This window comes from Lepidochelys kempii, chromosome 1 (assembly GCF_965140285.1).
Source record: "Lepidochelys kempii isolate rLepKem1 chromosome 1, rLepKem1.hap1, whole genome shotgun sequence".
Classification (NCBI taxonomy): domain Eukaryota; kingdom Metazoa; phylum Chordata; order Testudines; family Cheloniidae; genus Lepidochelys; species Lepidochelys kempii.
The window spans coordinates 339087659-339103483 of record NC_136380.1 but is presented as its reverse complement, the minus strand read 5'-3'; the positions used below and the strand labels follow the sequence as shown (position 1 = coordinate 339103483).

General features: G+C 40.6%; 1 protein-coding gene across 3 annotated transcripts in view; it reads left to right on the top strand.

Annotated features, from left to right (window-relative positions):
* CDC123 (cell division cycle 123) overlaps positions 1 to 15825 on the top strand; it is a 79698-nt gene that overhangs the window by 17635 nt on the left and 46238 nt on the right. For all 3 annotated transcript variants that reach the window (XM_073328759.2, XM_078851185.1, XM_073328760.2), the window contains exons 7-8: positions 9839 to 9887; positions 10945 to 11020. In XM_073328759.2, the coding sequence (XP_073184860.1) occupies positions 9839 to 9887; positions 10945 to 11020 (125 nt within the window). The remainder of the gene's footprint in view (positions 1 to 9838; positions 9888 to 10944; positions 11021 to 15825) is intronic.

The window sequence follows — 15825 nt, the reverse complement described above, 5'->3', positions numbered from 1 at the left end:
TTCGTGAGAAGCACAGGTGCTAGGGAGAGGTAAGATGCTGGAGTTTCTACCAGGATGTTGTCCTTTAAAGTCTCCAGGCAGAGTCAATCTTGAGTATGAGCATCCAGCTAGTACATATTTTATTTTTTTTTATAAATATGAAGCTTCACACTCTGTAATTGTTGGAAGAAGTCATCTCCGTCACACAGAGCCTACTGGCAGAGTTTCTGCTGTTCTACCCTTTAGTCTCCTGCAGTGTGAGAGTGGAAATGAGGAAATAAGTCTCTGCTTCTCTACTCTCTACCTACCCTCTGTTTCCAAGGTCTTCCTAGGGGTCACATTGGGAAAACAGAAATTGTAGTGTGGTTTCTAAAGCGCACCAGTGAAACTGATGAGATGCTTGTCAATTTGACATTGCTGCTGTTTGCCAAAATGTTAATTAGCTGCAGAGACACGAGCTGTCTGTCGGTCTCAGGAAGACAACACTGCATTTTGTGTGTAATACTAGATTGTAAACTGCTCATGCAGGCCACGTTCTTTATTCTGTAAACCACTCAGTTGTACTGTGTGTGAAAGAAATGCTATATATGTCTTGCCTTTATGTATTGCTGCAGGACCACAAATTCATTGTTGTATAATTTGTATTAAAATAGTACCCCAAAGTTCCAATCAAGGGTTGGGAACTAGATTGCCATACAAACACATACCAATAAATAATCCTTAAACTAGTGGTCTTGGGCTATGATGGTGCTGTGGTGCACCTCTTGTCAGCATTAATGCATCATCATACCTTTGAATTTGACTAGTCTTAGTGCCTTATCTCATTATAAAAGGATTTGTGGCCTCCTTTTGCTGAAGTGTGCCATAAATTACTTGAAACACTTTCAAATTAAATTACAAAAAGTTTTTTTTTTTTTTTTTTGCCAACCCTGAGTGGACTTGGGTGAGACATATTTTAGTCATGGAGCATCAGAGTACTCAAATGAAAAATTCTATGGACCTGGCAGTAAGGTTGAAAAGTTCATAGAGGGGATGGAAATACATTTAAACAACTGGATCCTATTAGAGAAGAAATTGAACAATAATGCAATTCAGTGAAAACCTGCATTATTCTTATTTTACAGCAAACCAGATGCTTCATATAGTGTAGTTTTTCTAGCTTTTTCCTGTGATTTGATTTTTCTAAGTCCACTCCTGTGTTGGACACCTCCATATTTCTTTTCTAGTAATGCTTCTCTGTCTGTTAGGTTTGGCTATTTAATTTTAGTCTTGTTATATTGTATTTTAAAATGGTGCCATGCCTTGGTGGGTAAGAGGACAGTATATCAGTACAATTTAGTAAAGAGGGTTTAATAATCCAACGGAGGGTTTGCGTCTATCGCCACTATGCAAATGCACACATTGAAATTTTAGTGCCAATCCCAGTGAGCAGCGGTGTATTAATGCCGAGGCCGTCCAATTTGCAGGGGCGGCAAATTTGTAAAAGCAACCAGGGGCACCAACTTCCCCCAGCATCAGTGGGTGCTCGCACCCCCCCGGCCCTGCCTCAGCTCCACCCCTTCCCTGCCCCCATTCCAATCCCTTCCCCAAAGTCCCCGCCCCAACTCCACCCCCTTCCTGCCCCTATTGGTTCCCTTCCCCAAATCCCGGCCCCGCCTCCTCCCCTGAGCGTGGCGTGTTCCCCCCTCTCCCCCAGCTGCGTGAAGCTGTTTTGCGCACAAGCGCCTGCAGGGAGCAGGGAGAAGCAGGACCCAGCGGCGCACGCAGGGGAGGAGTCAGAGCAGAGGTGAGCAGGGGCGGGGGGGCGCAGGGAGCTGCCCGGGGGCAGCAATTATTTCAGGGCCTAGGGGCGGCAAAATCATTAATCCGCCACTGCCAGTGAGGTTGATGGAAAATGCTTTGGCCAAAGTAAACAGAAGACACTTATGAGCCCAGGGGCGGCTTCATCGTCATTCATCATGCAGGGGATATATTTTGGCTTTGCTTTTTCCCTTAGCTCAAGGATAGACATTTAACTGTTCTTAGTAAGGACTTCATTTTAGACTCTCAGTCCAGTTTGGATTTGATGGTCTCAGCCTTCTTGTATGATGACCCCAAGGCCTGGATGCTAGTTAATGGGATTGTGTCCCCTATTTTCTCATTGTATAAAGATGCCCAGCAAGAGACTTGGGCTTCTGGGCAAATTGTGGTATAGGTAATTACAATTTAATCTAAAGGCTGACATGTTTTCACTTGGGGAAAAGTTACACTTCACTTTCCCTCCTAAAAGCTGTTTTGTAATGTTAGTGTAAAATACTGTGGTGGTTTTTGCAAAAGCAGGCTTTAGTTTGGTAATAGGGTGAATTATTCCATAGAGATGTAGATAATATGGGCAAATTTAGCCTTGGCAATTTCTGTTGATTTTGAGTGAGAGTTGTACTTATTTAAGGTGGGATTAATTTTGCTCCTAATCTGTGAAGCACTTTGGCCTCCTCCTAGATGAACTGTTGTAAATAAAAGGTATTTGAATAAAACATCCTGCTTTTAATCCAGTCCGTTCATAGCATTCCTGAACTGCTAAATTATTCATATGAACATAGGCAGTCAAACAGGCTAAATGATTAGACTTGCTGAATCACAAGGTTGTCTCTATTAATTACGCTATTGATTAAATGCCAGTGCCATAGATCTTGGCAAGCAGAAATTAGAAATGCAACTAGCATATGGAAGTAAAATGCTGAACTGGTAAAAACTGGAGACATTGTGTGCCCTCTCACTTGGATGCGCTTGTAAAAAAGAGAGAGAAATAGATTTGATTGTATTTAGTGGGATGAAAAAGCTTTTGCTCAGACATAAAATAACAGCCAAAAAACTTTTTAATGTACGTTTCTTTGTATTTTGTTACCTTTGTGCTCCTGTACTGTCCAAGTAAAAGAAGCTCTGTTGTTTGGGAGGTAGTGTGGCACTGAACGGGCTATTGGTAGACCTGGTTTCTTACCCCAGCTCCACCCATGACCTGCTTTGTGACCAAGGGCAAATCACCTCATTTCTCTGTGCCTCTTTCCCCTCCCACCCACTGCATGTCTGGTTTATTTATACCAAGCTAATCAGGTCAGGGTGGGATTGTTTGTGCAATCTCTAGCACAATGGGGTTCCAGTTTAGGTGCTACTATAGTATAGATCATAAACAATATACAATCTGATTAGTCAGAGCATCTTGAATATGACTGGCTACATTTCCAACTTTTAAATGTTTGGCTTCTGACATGAAGCTGGTATTTCTGTCACTTTAAAATTCTTAAATATGAGAACTTCCCTCATGGAACAGAAATAGACTAACAAGGACTTGAACACAGCACACTAGTTACAGTGCAGTCAGTGTTATTTATCTTTCATGTAAGCACTGTATTTCACTTAACTAATTTAACAGAAAACAGATTATTCAGGGTTTGGTGTAGTATGAGCCTTATGCCAGTTTTTTTAAAATAACCTAATGTAGTTCATAGGCAGTAAAACGTCCCTGTTTTAATTGGATTCTGTATCAAGCTGAAAACCTTGTCCCTCCTATAAACAAAACTTTCTTGTTTTGTTTTTATCTGCCTTTCAGTAAATGATTTTAGTATACAGTGGGATTCCCTCTGAGACCTTTTCCACTTGGCTTATCAGAACACCTTGTCCAGTTCTGAAAGAACACTTCATCCAGTTCTCTGGGATCCAAAAATCTCAGTTAAACTTCAGATTTCATCACTCAGATTCCTTTATTTGGCTTACAGCAAACTATGCTGTGTTGATCAGACTCAAGAATAGGAGTGGGTATAGGGCATACTACCCATACAAAGTTATACAGAAAACCTCTTCCTTTATATACATTTACGCATTGCATTTACTATACATTGCATCATACATTTTGGATTGGCTACCGTGTAGGAACCAATCCCTGTGCAGGATGCTGTGTCCATGTGTTGTCCACACTTGACCTACTCCTTACCTCATCTCTCCATTCCTAATTTATCTTGTCCATTGTTAGTAAATGGTTCCATGGGTGTTCCCCCTCTTATCTTAGCTGGGTCACATTCTTGTTTCCGCCTTCTGATCTATTTATTTACCTTATTTAGCACAAATGTTCTGTTTTCATCCTAATGATATTTTTACCTCTCTAATTCTATCTTCCAACAAATGAGGCCTCCCTTCATGTGTTAATTACTCATGTCAGACCTCTAGTAGGCATCCTTCAGTCTTGATAAATCATGGATACAGTGCCCCTACACTGTAGTGTAGATCAAGCCTCAGATTGCATATGATACACTTGAGTTAGGTTAACCTACCACCTGTATTAGAAGACGTTTGTTAAGCTCTTGTTTCCAAAGGCTGTGGTCCTGAGTGTGATCTTCCCAGTTATCCACATCCATGTCCATTTAATTGAGGTCTTGCTTGCACGCATCCTTGAAACGCAATTTTGGGTGTCCTTTGGGTCTTTTTCCAGATGTCGGTTTGCCATAGATGATGTCCTTTGGGATGTTCCCATCATCCATTCGGTGCACATGCCCTACCCAGCGGAGGCATCTCTGTTTGAGGAGTGTTTGCATGCTGAGTATACTGGCCCACTTGAACACCTCCGTGATGGTGACTCTGTCCCCTGCAGGAGATTGCAAAGCTTTAATGAAGACAATGCATATGAAAGCTGTTAAGTGTCTTTTCCTGATAAGAGTATAAGAGTCCATGCCTCATTCCTGTACAAAAATCTGCTGATAACACAGGAGCCTCTTTCTGCATGTACTGCTAATACAGGTGGTAAGTTAACCTAGTTCGAGTGTACCATATGCAATTTGAGGCTTGGTCTACGCTACAGTGTTAGGTTGACGTGAGGCAGGGAGCCGAGAAGCCCAGTGTGGCAGCTGAGGGCTCTCCTGGTGTGGAGCTGAGAGCCCTGGCTCTCAGCCCCCGACATTTCCCCTCTTAAGTTGATGGAAGCACTCTTGGTGAGGACCGCATCACCGGCAGAAGAAGGGCAATGTGGACATGAACCACTGCAGTAATTACTGAAGTGGTTGTAAGTCAACCTTACATAGGTTGGCTGATGATTATAGTGTAGACATTCCCTGAGACATTTGGAGATATCTTTCGGTTAGGTTTTCCATCATTTCTGTGCACTTAAAAGAATGTTTGATACAAGGCCCTTTTTGAGTGGCATTTGAACCACCTCCTCTAACTTGCCTCAAGTTCTTAAAGTAAAATCTCTAACAATTAAATCCAAGGGTAGAGAAAAAGGGCCTGATCGAAAAGCCTGTTCAAGTCATCAGGAAGACTTGTGTTCAGGCTTTGGATCAGACTGTAAGGCTGTAGTATTCTTCAGGTACAAAATAACTGTTACAATTTTCATTACAACTTCGATGGTTTGTTTTATTATCCACAAGAGTAATTACAATGATTTGCAAATCAATTCATGGCCCCTTTAGTTGATGTATACTGCAGGCATTGTAAATCCTGGTAAATCACTTCACTCCTTTTTATGGGCAAAGGATGAGTGGAATTATACAGCATATATCTGCTCTATTCAGTGATGTCTTTTAGCAAGTATGTGCCAGTGGGGATTCGTATACTTGTGAAATATACAAAAAGAGATCTTTCTCCTGTTTACCTGTAAATAAGATTTCAATAAATAAAATGGAGACCAACGATATTTCACCCATGCTCTGTAAGCTGTGGGGTTTAGGTCTTTCAGCCCCTGCTAGTGTCTGAAACATAAGTTCTGACACAGTTTCAGAAATAAGATCCCTGGCATCTCTTAATTCTGCATGTGTGAAAATTATTTGCTGCTGTTCTCAGTACTTTTAAACCTTACCAGTGTTTAGGTTAAAGGAACTCTGTTCAGCCTCTTGCTTCCAGTGTTCAAGGAAAGCCTCCTCTGTCACAGACAAGTAACTGGATGGCTTTGGCTGTGCCTGTTAACGCTCAGTACCACAATAAGTTTGGTATAAAATAGGCAGTGCTAACACTTAATAGAATGAATACATTCAAGATAGTCTTCAGGGCTAGCGGTGCATTATCTTGTGGGAAACATCCATGACAATTTCCAGCAGGAGAGAGAAGGATTCATAGATTATTTCTTTTAAAACATTTTTCCACTTTAGCTTTGACTGGACTCAGTTGTGTTTCATTATGAACATAAGAATGGCCATACAGGGTCAGACCAATGGTCCATGTAGCCCAGTATTCTGTCTTCCATTAGTGGCCAACGCCAGATGCTTCAGAGGAAATGAACAGAACAGGGAAATTATCAAGTGATCCAGCCTTCTGGCAATTAGAGGCTTAGTAGAATATCAGGGTTGGAAGGGACCTCAGGAGGTCTAGTACAGTGGCTCTCAACCTTTCCAGACTATTGTACCCCTTTTAGGAGTCTGATTTGTCTTGCATACCCCAAGTTTCACCTCACTTAAAAACTATTTGCTTACAAAATCAGACAAAAATACAGAAGTGTCGCAACACACTATTACTGAAAAATTGCTTAGGTTCTCACTTTTACCATATAATTATAAAATAAATCATTTGGAATATAAATATTGTACTTACGTTTCAGTTTATAGTATATAGAGCAGAATAAACAAGTCATTGTCTGTAGGAAATTTTAGTTTGTACTGACTTTGTTAGTGCTTTTTATGTAGCCTGGTGAAATACTAGGCAAATCTCTAGATGAGTTGATGTACCCCTGGAAGATGTCTGCATTCCCCCAGGGGTACCTGTACGCCGGTTAAGAACCACTGGCTCAGTACACCCAGAGCATGAGGTTGCATCACTGACCATCTTGACTAGTTGCCTTTGATGGACCTATCCTCCATTGACTTAGCTAATTATTTTTTTAACCCAGTTATAGTTTTGACCTTCACAGTATGCCCTGGCAACGAGTTCCACAGGTTGACTGTGCATTGTGTGAAGTAGAACTTCCTTTCGTTTGCTTTAAACCTGCTGCCTGTTAATTTCATCAGGTGACCCCTGGTTCGAGTGTTATGGGAAGGGGTAAACAACACTTCCTTATTCACTTTTCTCCACACCTTTCATGATTTTATAGACCTCTATTTTATCCCCACTTCCCTTACTTGTCTCTTTTCCAAGCTGAACAGCATCAATTTTCTTAATCTCTCCTCATATGGAAACTGTTCCATCCTGCTACTCATTTTTGTTGCCCTTCTCTGTACCTCTTCCAATTCTAATACATCTCTTTTGATATGGGACGACCAGAACTGCATGCAATGTTCAAGGTGTGGCTCAGCGGACACTCCTGATCATTTTGACACTGTGTCCTAGTTGCATTCTGTTGTCTATCGGGCATTTTGCTGAACTTGGTACCTATATTCAAGGCAGCCTACGGGTGCTGAAGGTAGGATGCAAGGTTTTTAATTCCTCCCTTAAAGGGAGAGGAGCAGTAACATCTCTTAGTCTCTGTCAAAGGCACCAGAGGGGCACTTAAACTTTATCCATTTTAGGACTATACTTGCCAAGTCCCCAAGGACTGCACCAAACTGGCATAGAAAGGAGCAGCTTGCAGATACCCTCATGTCAAATATTCAGATATGCAGTGGAAGGGAGTACTGATCATAGTATGCAAGATGAGGGAAGTCAGTATCTCATGTGCTGTAGTACATATTAAAGCATATACTCACTGGGTTTTCCCCATCGTGATAACAGCCCACATCAGGCATTACGGGGTATTTGTATTCTCATATCTCGACGACTGGCTCATGGTGGCATGCTCCAGATGAAAAGCTCAGGTCTCAACCTCTATGTTGCTGGACCACCTTTCTTCTGTACTTTGGTATCAATACCAAAGAGTCAACTTTAAACCCTACACAATGCCTAGACTTCATAGGGGCCACCATCAACTCAATCATGGCTCAAGCCTACCTACCACAAGACAGGTTCCAGACTCTGCAAGAGCTCATAACTCATGTAGTCAACAATCCTTCAATCCCGGCCAGGACTTGCCTCTCCCTCCTGGATCACATGGCCTCATGGACATACATCACTGCCCTTGCTCTTCTTCCCCTTAGCTGCCTCCAGAGGAGGTTCCAGAAAGTTTACTTGCCTACTCATCACACCGTGGGCGTCAGGCTCACAGTTCCCCCAAAGGTAATCTTATTCCTTCACTGGTGGAGAGAACCTCATCAGGTCTGCGTAGGGGCTCCACTTCCTGCCCTCCTTCCCCACTGCAGTAGATCTGCTGATTTGCGGTGGAGAAGGAACTGCAGATGTGGTTGGTCCGCCCCACCCTTTGTCACCGCAGATGAAACCATGAGATGAGTCAAGGTGCATGCGCGAACCAACAGACACTACTTTTAAATTCTCCCACTCTAGACACGTGTTACACGTGTGTAAATCCTCACTGGAAAACAGATAGGGGCCACACATCTTGAAGAACCTCCAGTTACAGGTAAGTAACCTCATACTTCTTTAATCTGTACTGAATTTGGATAAATCTTGTCACTTTTGGGAGGGCACTCAGTTGTGACCCTTTTAACCAGCTCTTCCTCACAGTTGAGCTGTTCACTAAATGGTAGGCATTTTACTAACTGCTCAAGTACAAATGAGATTGGGAACTCTACTTCTAGAAAGAGGATATATTTTTGTTATCATTCCTTTGAAAGTTACAGGATTTATTGTAGTGTTCATAATTACTCTGAAAATATAGAGAATACATAATAGTTGGCATTGGAATAACTGCTTCTATTCTTACTGGCTACTGAATGAAGGAGTAAGAGACTGTAACTCACAAGAGAAAAATCTTTGGTGTCTGCCTACAGATATCAAATTTGTGTGAATAACATGGGAGAAGGGATATTTTGGGTTTTGTTTGTTTCAGTCTCTTAAGATCTGTTCTTCCAAATGCATTATTTATTATTGTTGACTCAGAGGGATGCCATGCTCTGGTATAGGCAGTGGCAAGTTAAACTACTTTGCTTCCCTCATTGGTGGAAAGGAAAAGTAGACGCACTGTTGCTGTAAGAATCATGGTGATATCGCTTGGTTCACTGAAGGGTGCATTGCTTTAGGAAGTTACCAGAGAAAGGTACTTGTTTGCTCCAGGCAATGTAATGAAACTAGAACATCAAAGTGTGTGCTATTTCTGTGTCAGTGCAATTATGCCAGGATAACAGTTTAAGAGGAAGGCAAATTGTAGTTATCTCAAGCAAATAATATCTTGGCAATGAAGAAGTACTTTGAAGGGACACCATCAATATAACAGTCATACATGATAAACAAATGCTTTTCTCTGCTACTAATAAATTCTTAAATCATTAAGAGTACTTTTCACTTTTTTTGTACTGTTTATCTTTTTTGCATTTCTCTCAGCGTGGTCAATGGAAATCCAAGGAAGTCAGTTTCACTTTGAGATTCTTAGTGCTACAGTGTTGATGATCCAACCATTTCTGAGGAAATATCCATTGTTAAGAAGCAATAGTTTGGACGAGAATGTTGTGTGTAATTGTAGAAACCTTTCTATTGGTTGAAGGTTGCTCTGATACAGTTTAACTTTGACTCATATCTAACTGGATAGTGTCTCCTTTTTAAAATAATTTTCTCTCTTTCCTCTAACCTGTCTTAAGTTAATTTCTCTAAGAAGTTCATGCCCAAACAAGGCTTTTCCTTAATATACAGTAAAAGAAATGGGTGATCTCTGTTGGTATTTGAGTAACTGTCCGGCTGTGCCAAGGCAGAGGCATTTGCCAGTGGCATTTTACCCGTACTTGGTTTTTACTTCGAGTTAAAATCTCTTAGAAATGCTTAAGAATGCCTTTATGATGCATGGTTCCAGTTTGTCATGCTTGCTCTGAGTGAAAACAGTTCTATGTACAATAGATTTTGACAACGTAATTTATTTTTCCAGATTTATTCACTGTACTGATGATACCCCTGATCCTTGCATGGAATATGAGGTAAGACAGTTTAAATATCTTACCCTTGAGAAGGCTGATACTTGTGCTTGGGGTGACACCAATAAAACACTTTAGCGCTTGTAAAAAATAAATAAATAAAAATGCCAGACTAATAGTTATGGAGACTGACGAGTATCTCTCTGCTTATCCACACACCAGATACATTGCAAGCAGTAGCCCTGCAAGCTTCTCCATAATACTCTCCCAAAGCGTGTCCACTTTGACCAGTGAGGGGAAACTTGAATGGCTGAGAGAGTTGTTCATTCTCTAAATGGCCTATTTTAGTCCTTAGCCTTACTGCTGAGATTGCCAGCAGGGAGGCCAATTGAGGTGGCTTGCCTCTGTCCTGTTCTTAATGGACAGCATAACCAACTCCTTTTGCCTAGTCTACAGAGTAATCAGAATGACTTGGTTAATGCTGCATGTACTGGATTTGGACCACTGACCTAGGCATAGTGCATTAGTGATCCCTTTAAGTATCTTCGGAGTCCATTGTATTGAATGAGAAGCTAGGTAAGTAAATCTTGCATTTAACTGTGGTGACTGTTCGGATCTTATACAATCATTAACAGTGGCTTATTTTTGAACAATAACAGAGTCTTTAAAATTGTTACTGATGTATTCTTTTGAATCACATGGCAGTGCCTGTATTCTTAAAACAGTGTTCAAGTAAATATTTGAAATGCCGTGCTTGTCTTTAAATGTTTATTGCTTTTCATATTTGAGTTCTGTGCCATGCTAGTGGAGTATAGGGAGAAAGATCCAATGGGCAAAATTATGGTGTATTAGAGATGCAATTTTGTTTTTACAGGTATTTTTCACAGGTAAAGAAATAAGTGACAGATAAGATTTAAAAGAAATTTGGCTTATTTGCCAAGATAATTACACACGTTACAATTGTGAGGGGTTTTCCTTTTTGTTAAGAGTATCCTGTGATATTTTTCTTAACAGCAGGTACTATCTTAGGAACAAAATGTGTGTGTGTGTTGACAAAAAAAAAAATTGAATTAGTTCTTTTAAGCCATAATTTGATATGTTGTATATTTTTTTCCTATAGCTTGTGCTTCGAAAATGGTGTGAATTAATTCCTGGGGCAGAATTCAGATGCTTTGTGAAGGAAAACAAACTTATAGGTGAGGATCTTCTTAAAGACTCCATAGTATTCACTGGGGTATCTAAGGTTTGCTCCTATTCCTTTAAAAACAGTAGAACATGGAAACCTTTCTTCCCCTATCACAACACTATCTTCCTAGGATTGTTATTCCTTCTTGCTTCCATCTATATTTGTTTTAACTTTGGGTTTACAATTTTTTTCTGTCATATTAAACATGATGAGTTAAATTCTGTTCTGTATTAAATCCAACAGCCTGACAACATATTTATGCCCGGCAGGGTGGTGGATATATCCTTGAAATCTGTGGATGGGCTGTGCAGAAACCCACCACAAAGAATTAGGTTTTTTGGAGTGGTCATTAAGGGTATGGCTCACATTTTCAGGGCTCTAATCTGGCCATGATCCTGTAGTTAAAAGCTATTGTGTGAGGTTCAGCTGGTCACACAGTGCTGCTTTTATCAGTGCTTATGTTTTTGGGACCAGAATACATGTATCTAGAATTTGACCTCACCTACTTGGAGAATCAGAATCTAGGGGGAACAAGGAGAGACAAGAAGGAATATAGATGGGAAATCTGATGAACATCTTAGATGTTTACATACCAGTGCAAGACGTTTGGGGAATAAACAGGAAGAACTAGAAATACTAGTGAATAACCACAAATCTGACATGATTAGCATCACAGAGACTTGGTGTGATAATTCACAGGACCAGAATATCGGTATAGAAGGATACAGCTTGTTCAGGAAGGACAGGCGGAGAAAAAAGGGAGGAGGTGTGTTGCCTTTTTTGTCAAAGATGTATACACTTGCACAGATCTTAAGATAGAAGTGAGAGGCAGACCTGTTGAAAATCTCTGGGTAAGGATAAAAGGGGTAAAAAAAACCCCAAGGGTGGGTTATGGTAGGGCCACCTACCCAGGAAAAAGAGGTGGATGACTCTGCTTTTTTTTTTTTGAAGAACTAACTAAATCATCCAAAGCACAGAGCTTGGAGGTGGTGGTGGACTCTATTACCTAGACTTCTGTTGGGAAAATAATACAGCAAGGCACAGATTATCCAACAGGTTCTTCGAATGCATAGAAGACAACTTTTGATTACGGAAAGTGGAGAAAGCAAGTAGGGGAGAGGCTGTCCTAGATTTGATTCTGACAAACCGGGAGGAACTGGCTGAGAATTAGAAGGTGGAAGACAGCTTGGGTGAACGTGATCCTGAAATGGTAGAGTTCATGGTTCTAAGGGATGATAGGAGGGAAAACAGCAGAATAAAGACAATGGAGTTCAAGAAGGCAGACTTTAGGAAACTCAGAGAATTGGTAGGTAAGATCCCATAGGAAGCAAGTCTCAGGGAAAAAAATTCAGGAGAGTTTGCAGTTTTTTTAAAGAGACGTTAGCAAGGTCACAAGAGCAAACTATCCCAATGCATAGGAAAGATAGAAGCTATGACAAGAGACCACTCTGGCTTAACCAGAAGATCTTCAATGACCTGAAACTCAAAAGAGTGTCATACAAAAAATGGAAGCTAGAGCTAGGTCAAATTACAAAGGATGAAGATATATTAAATAAAATAAAATTTTAAAAAAAGCATGTAGGGACAAAATTAGAAAGACCAAGGAAAAACTAGATTTAAGTAGCTAGGGACACAAAGGGGAACAAAAAAAATATTTTACAAATACATGAGGAATGCCAAGGACAGGGTAGGACCACTACTCAATGAGGAGAGAGAGACAATAACAGAAAACGTAGCAATGGCTGAAGTGTTAAGTGCCTTTTTTGATTCAGGGATCTATTTTGAGTCTGGTTCTATTCAATATCTTATTAGAATTAAAAATGATCTTGATAAACTGGAGAAATGGTCTGAAATGAGTAGGATAAAATTCAGTAAGGACAAATGCAAAGTACAACACTTAAGAAGGAATAATGAATTGCACAAATGCAAAATGGGAAATGGCTGCCTAGGAAGGGATACTGGAGAAAAGGATCTGGGGGTTATAGTGGATCACAAATTAAATGAGAGTCATCAACATGATACTCCTGGGGAAAAAAAGCAAACATCATTCTGGGATGTATTAGCAGCAGTGTTGTAAGGAAGACATTAGAAGTAATTCTTCCACTCTCTTCAGTGCTGAGAAGACCTCAACTGGAGTTCTGTGTTCAGATCACCACATTTTGGGAACGACGTGGACAAATTGAAGTCCAGAGGAAAGCAACAAATATGATGAAAGATGCAGAAAACATGACCTACAAGGAAAGATAGAAGAAAATTGGACTAGTTTAGACTGGAGAAGGCGGCTGCAATCATGTCCTCCTTCAGTCTTCTCAAGTTCATAAAAGGCTGTTATAAAGAGGAGGGTGATAAATTGTTCTCCTTATTCACTGAGGACAGGGCAAGAAATAATAGGCTTAAATTGCAGCAAGGGAGAGTTAGGTTAGACATTAGGAAAAACTTCCTAACTAGGGGTAGTTAAGCCCTGGAACAAATTAGGGAGGTTGTGGAATCTCTGTTGTTGGTTTTTAAAAACAGATTAGACAAACACATGTCCACAATACAAATAATTGCAAATACCCCAGGGTATGTGTACTATGTCTTACAAAAATATACATTTCATCATGTTATATTTTAAAACATAACAAACCTGTCAAGTTTTTTTTAATTGGCATGTCAGTTGCATTTCTGCAAATAATTCCAGCTACATGCCTGCATTCCCATTTCCTTAAAATGGACACGTTTGTCAACCAAGATTAGGAGTAACACTTCATCCTGTGTTAGAGAAGTGCACACTTGCAATTAGACGGCTGCATCCCCAGAGTTGCCACCTTCTTTTGGTGTGATATTGGGCCTGCAGTAGGCTTTGCAGTACTATTGGTAATTAAAAATTCAACTAAGCTCACAAGCTCCCCACTTTACATACGTGGATTAAGAACATGCCCGTGAAAAGGTAGTCAATATTCTTATGTTAAATTGCAAGCTCTGATATTGTTTGCTATATAGTTTAAAATAGCAAACAGTTGTAATCCATATGTCTGTAGTGGGAGGTTATGGCTTTCTCTTTTCATAAGTTACTCATGTGTAATAATAGAATGTCTTGATTTGTCAGTGTCCAGCAGGGTTTTGTGCAGTTGGTCGTGTTTATGTATCCAGTGTCAAAGCATCTGTCACTGAGGATATACGTTAAGTGTATCAGGTTTGAATAATCCTATTGATGCCAATTTAAACCAGTGTCTTCTAAACAAAGAAAATGTCTGCAATTGTGAGCCTCAAATGCAAGGCAGTTTATCATTTGTGAGGCTTTGGATACAAGAGATCGCTCTATTGAAGTGAATTAGCAAAACAACGCCTTGGATTTCATTCCAGTGGAGTAAATTGTTATGAAAGTTGCTTTTGGATCAATTTTAAGATACTGTGAGACTATATTTGGATTTAACCTGAGAGCACTATAAATGAAGGCATTTTTCCTTTCACGCTTTTTACTGAGGGCCTATCAATTTTAATCAATGAGAGCCTTCCTGCTTTCCTAGACTGTGCCTTGTCTCCTGACGAGCAGTCATGACCACTGTTCCTTTCACTATACAGAGCTAAGTTCCTCTCCTCTCTGCGCTGTGTCCAGCCTCCTCTACCCTGGATGGTTGCCCAGCACTACATCAAGTAAAGAGCCTGGGAGAAAAAGTTCCTGGCAGAAGTAGGCAGGGCGGGTAGAGACTTCTTCAAGGAGTCCCAAGTAGCTGCAATGTCCAGAAAACAATTGGGGCACAAGGTGGCCACATAACCTTCCTACTCACTGTGGTAAAAGGAGCTGGTCAGTCTTCCATTGTTAACTGTAGGATTAGCACGTATCCAAAGGGTTAAATATATAATAAAACATAGGTGTGATGTGATGCTGAGAGTTTTGGTTAGAATCTTTTTTTTTTTCCCCCCTCCTATATTTCCCTCTAGATGTATTACAGGCCCTTAGCTGTTAAATTCTAATTTTAAAAATGTAATAAATATACCTTTCACCATTTATTTAAAAAATGTAAAATGACAAAGGACCTTCCCATCTTATGTAAAGATGTTACCTATAAAACAGCCACATAGAAAAGGTTTGGCTGCGTACATGGGCCGCAGCTGGGGCTAATTTGCCCCACCCCATTTCAGAGCTAGAATTATTTTTAAAAATAAAGTCCCTGGCCATTAACATCGAGCAGCCTCCAGCTCCAGATTACAGCCAGGTCAGTAGCAACCTGTCCAGATGGGACGTGAGCAGCTGGCAATTTTAAAATATTTGCACAGTGTTGTAGACAGCGCTGGAGATACTCAAAGAATCTGGACACTCAAATAGCAGCAGCAGCTGGTGCCATATTTCAGGGCCTTCAGAGGCCTCTGTGGGAACATCATAATGTCAAGCTAGCTATAAAGCTTGCAGCTAGAGAACCACACTTGTGCTAACTCTGTTGTATGGCAGTGAAAGCTGAGCACTGAGGAAGGCTTCAGAGTGGCAGACTGACATTTTCGATTCTTGTCTTCATCAGCTGCTCAATATTAAGTGGCAGGACAAGACCAGAAATGAGGACATTCATAGCTGAACCCAGCAACCACCTCAATCAGTGCTGATTCAGTTTTGGTGGCTTTCTTGGTGTGGAGATGATACTAGGATGGAAGACCCATAAATTACAAAGTGTAGGGACCAAGGAATGCTGCAACATGATTGACGATCATGTGGTCACCAAAACCTTTGGTAGCGCCATGAAATTGCCAGTGATGGACATAGACTGAACATCCAGCCTTATTACATTAAGGGCCTAGGTAGAAATCCATCGGAATGGCACTTGATTTTCAAGAAAGCTT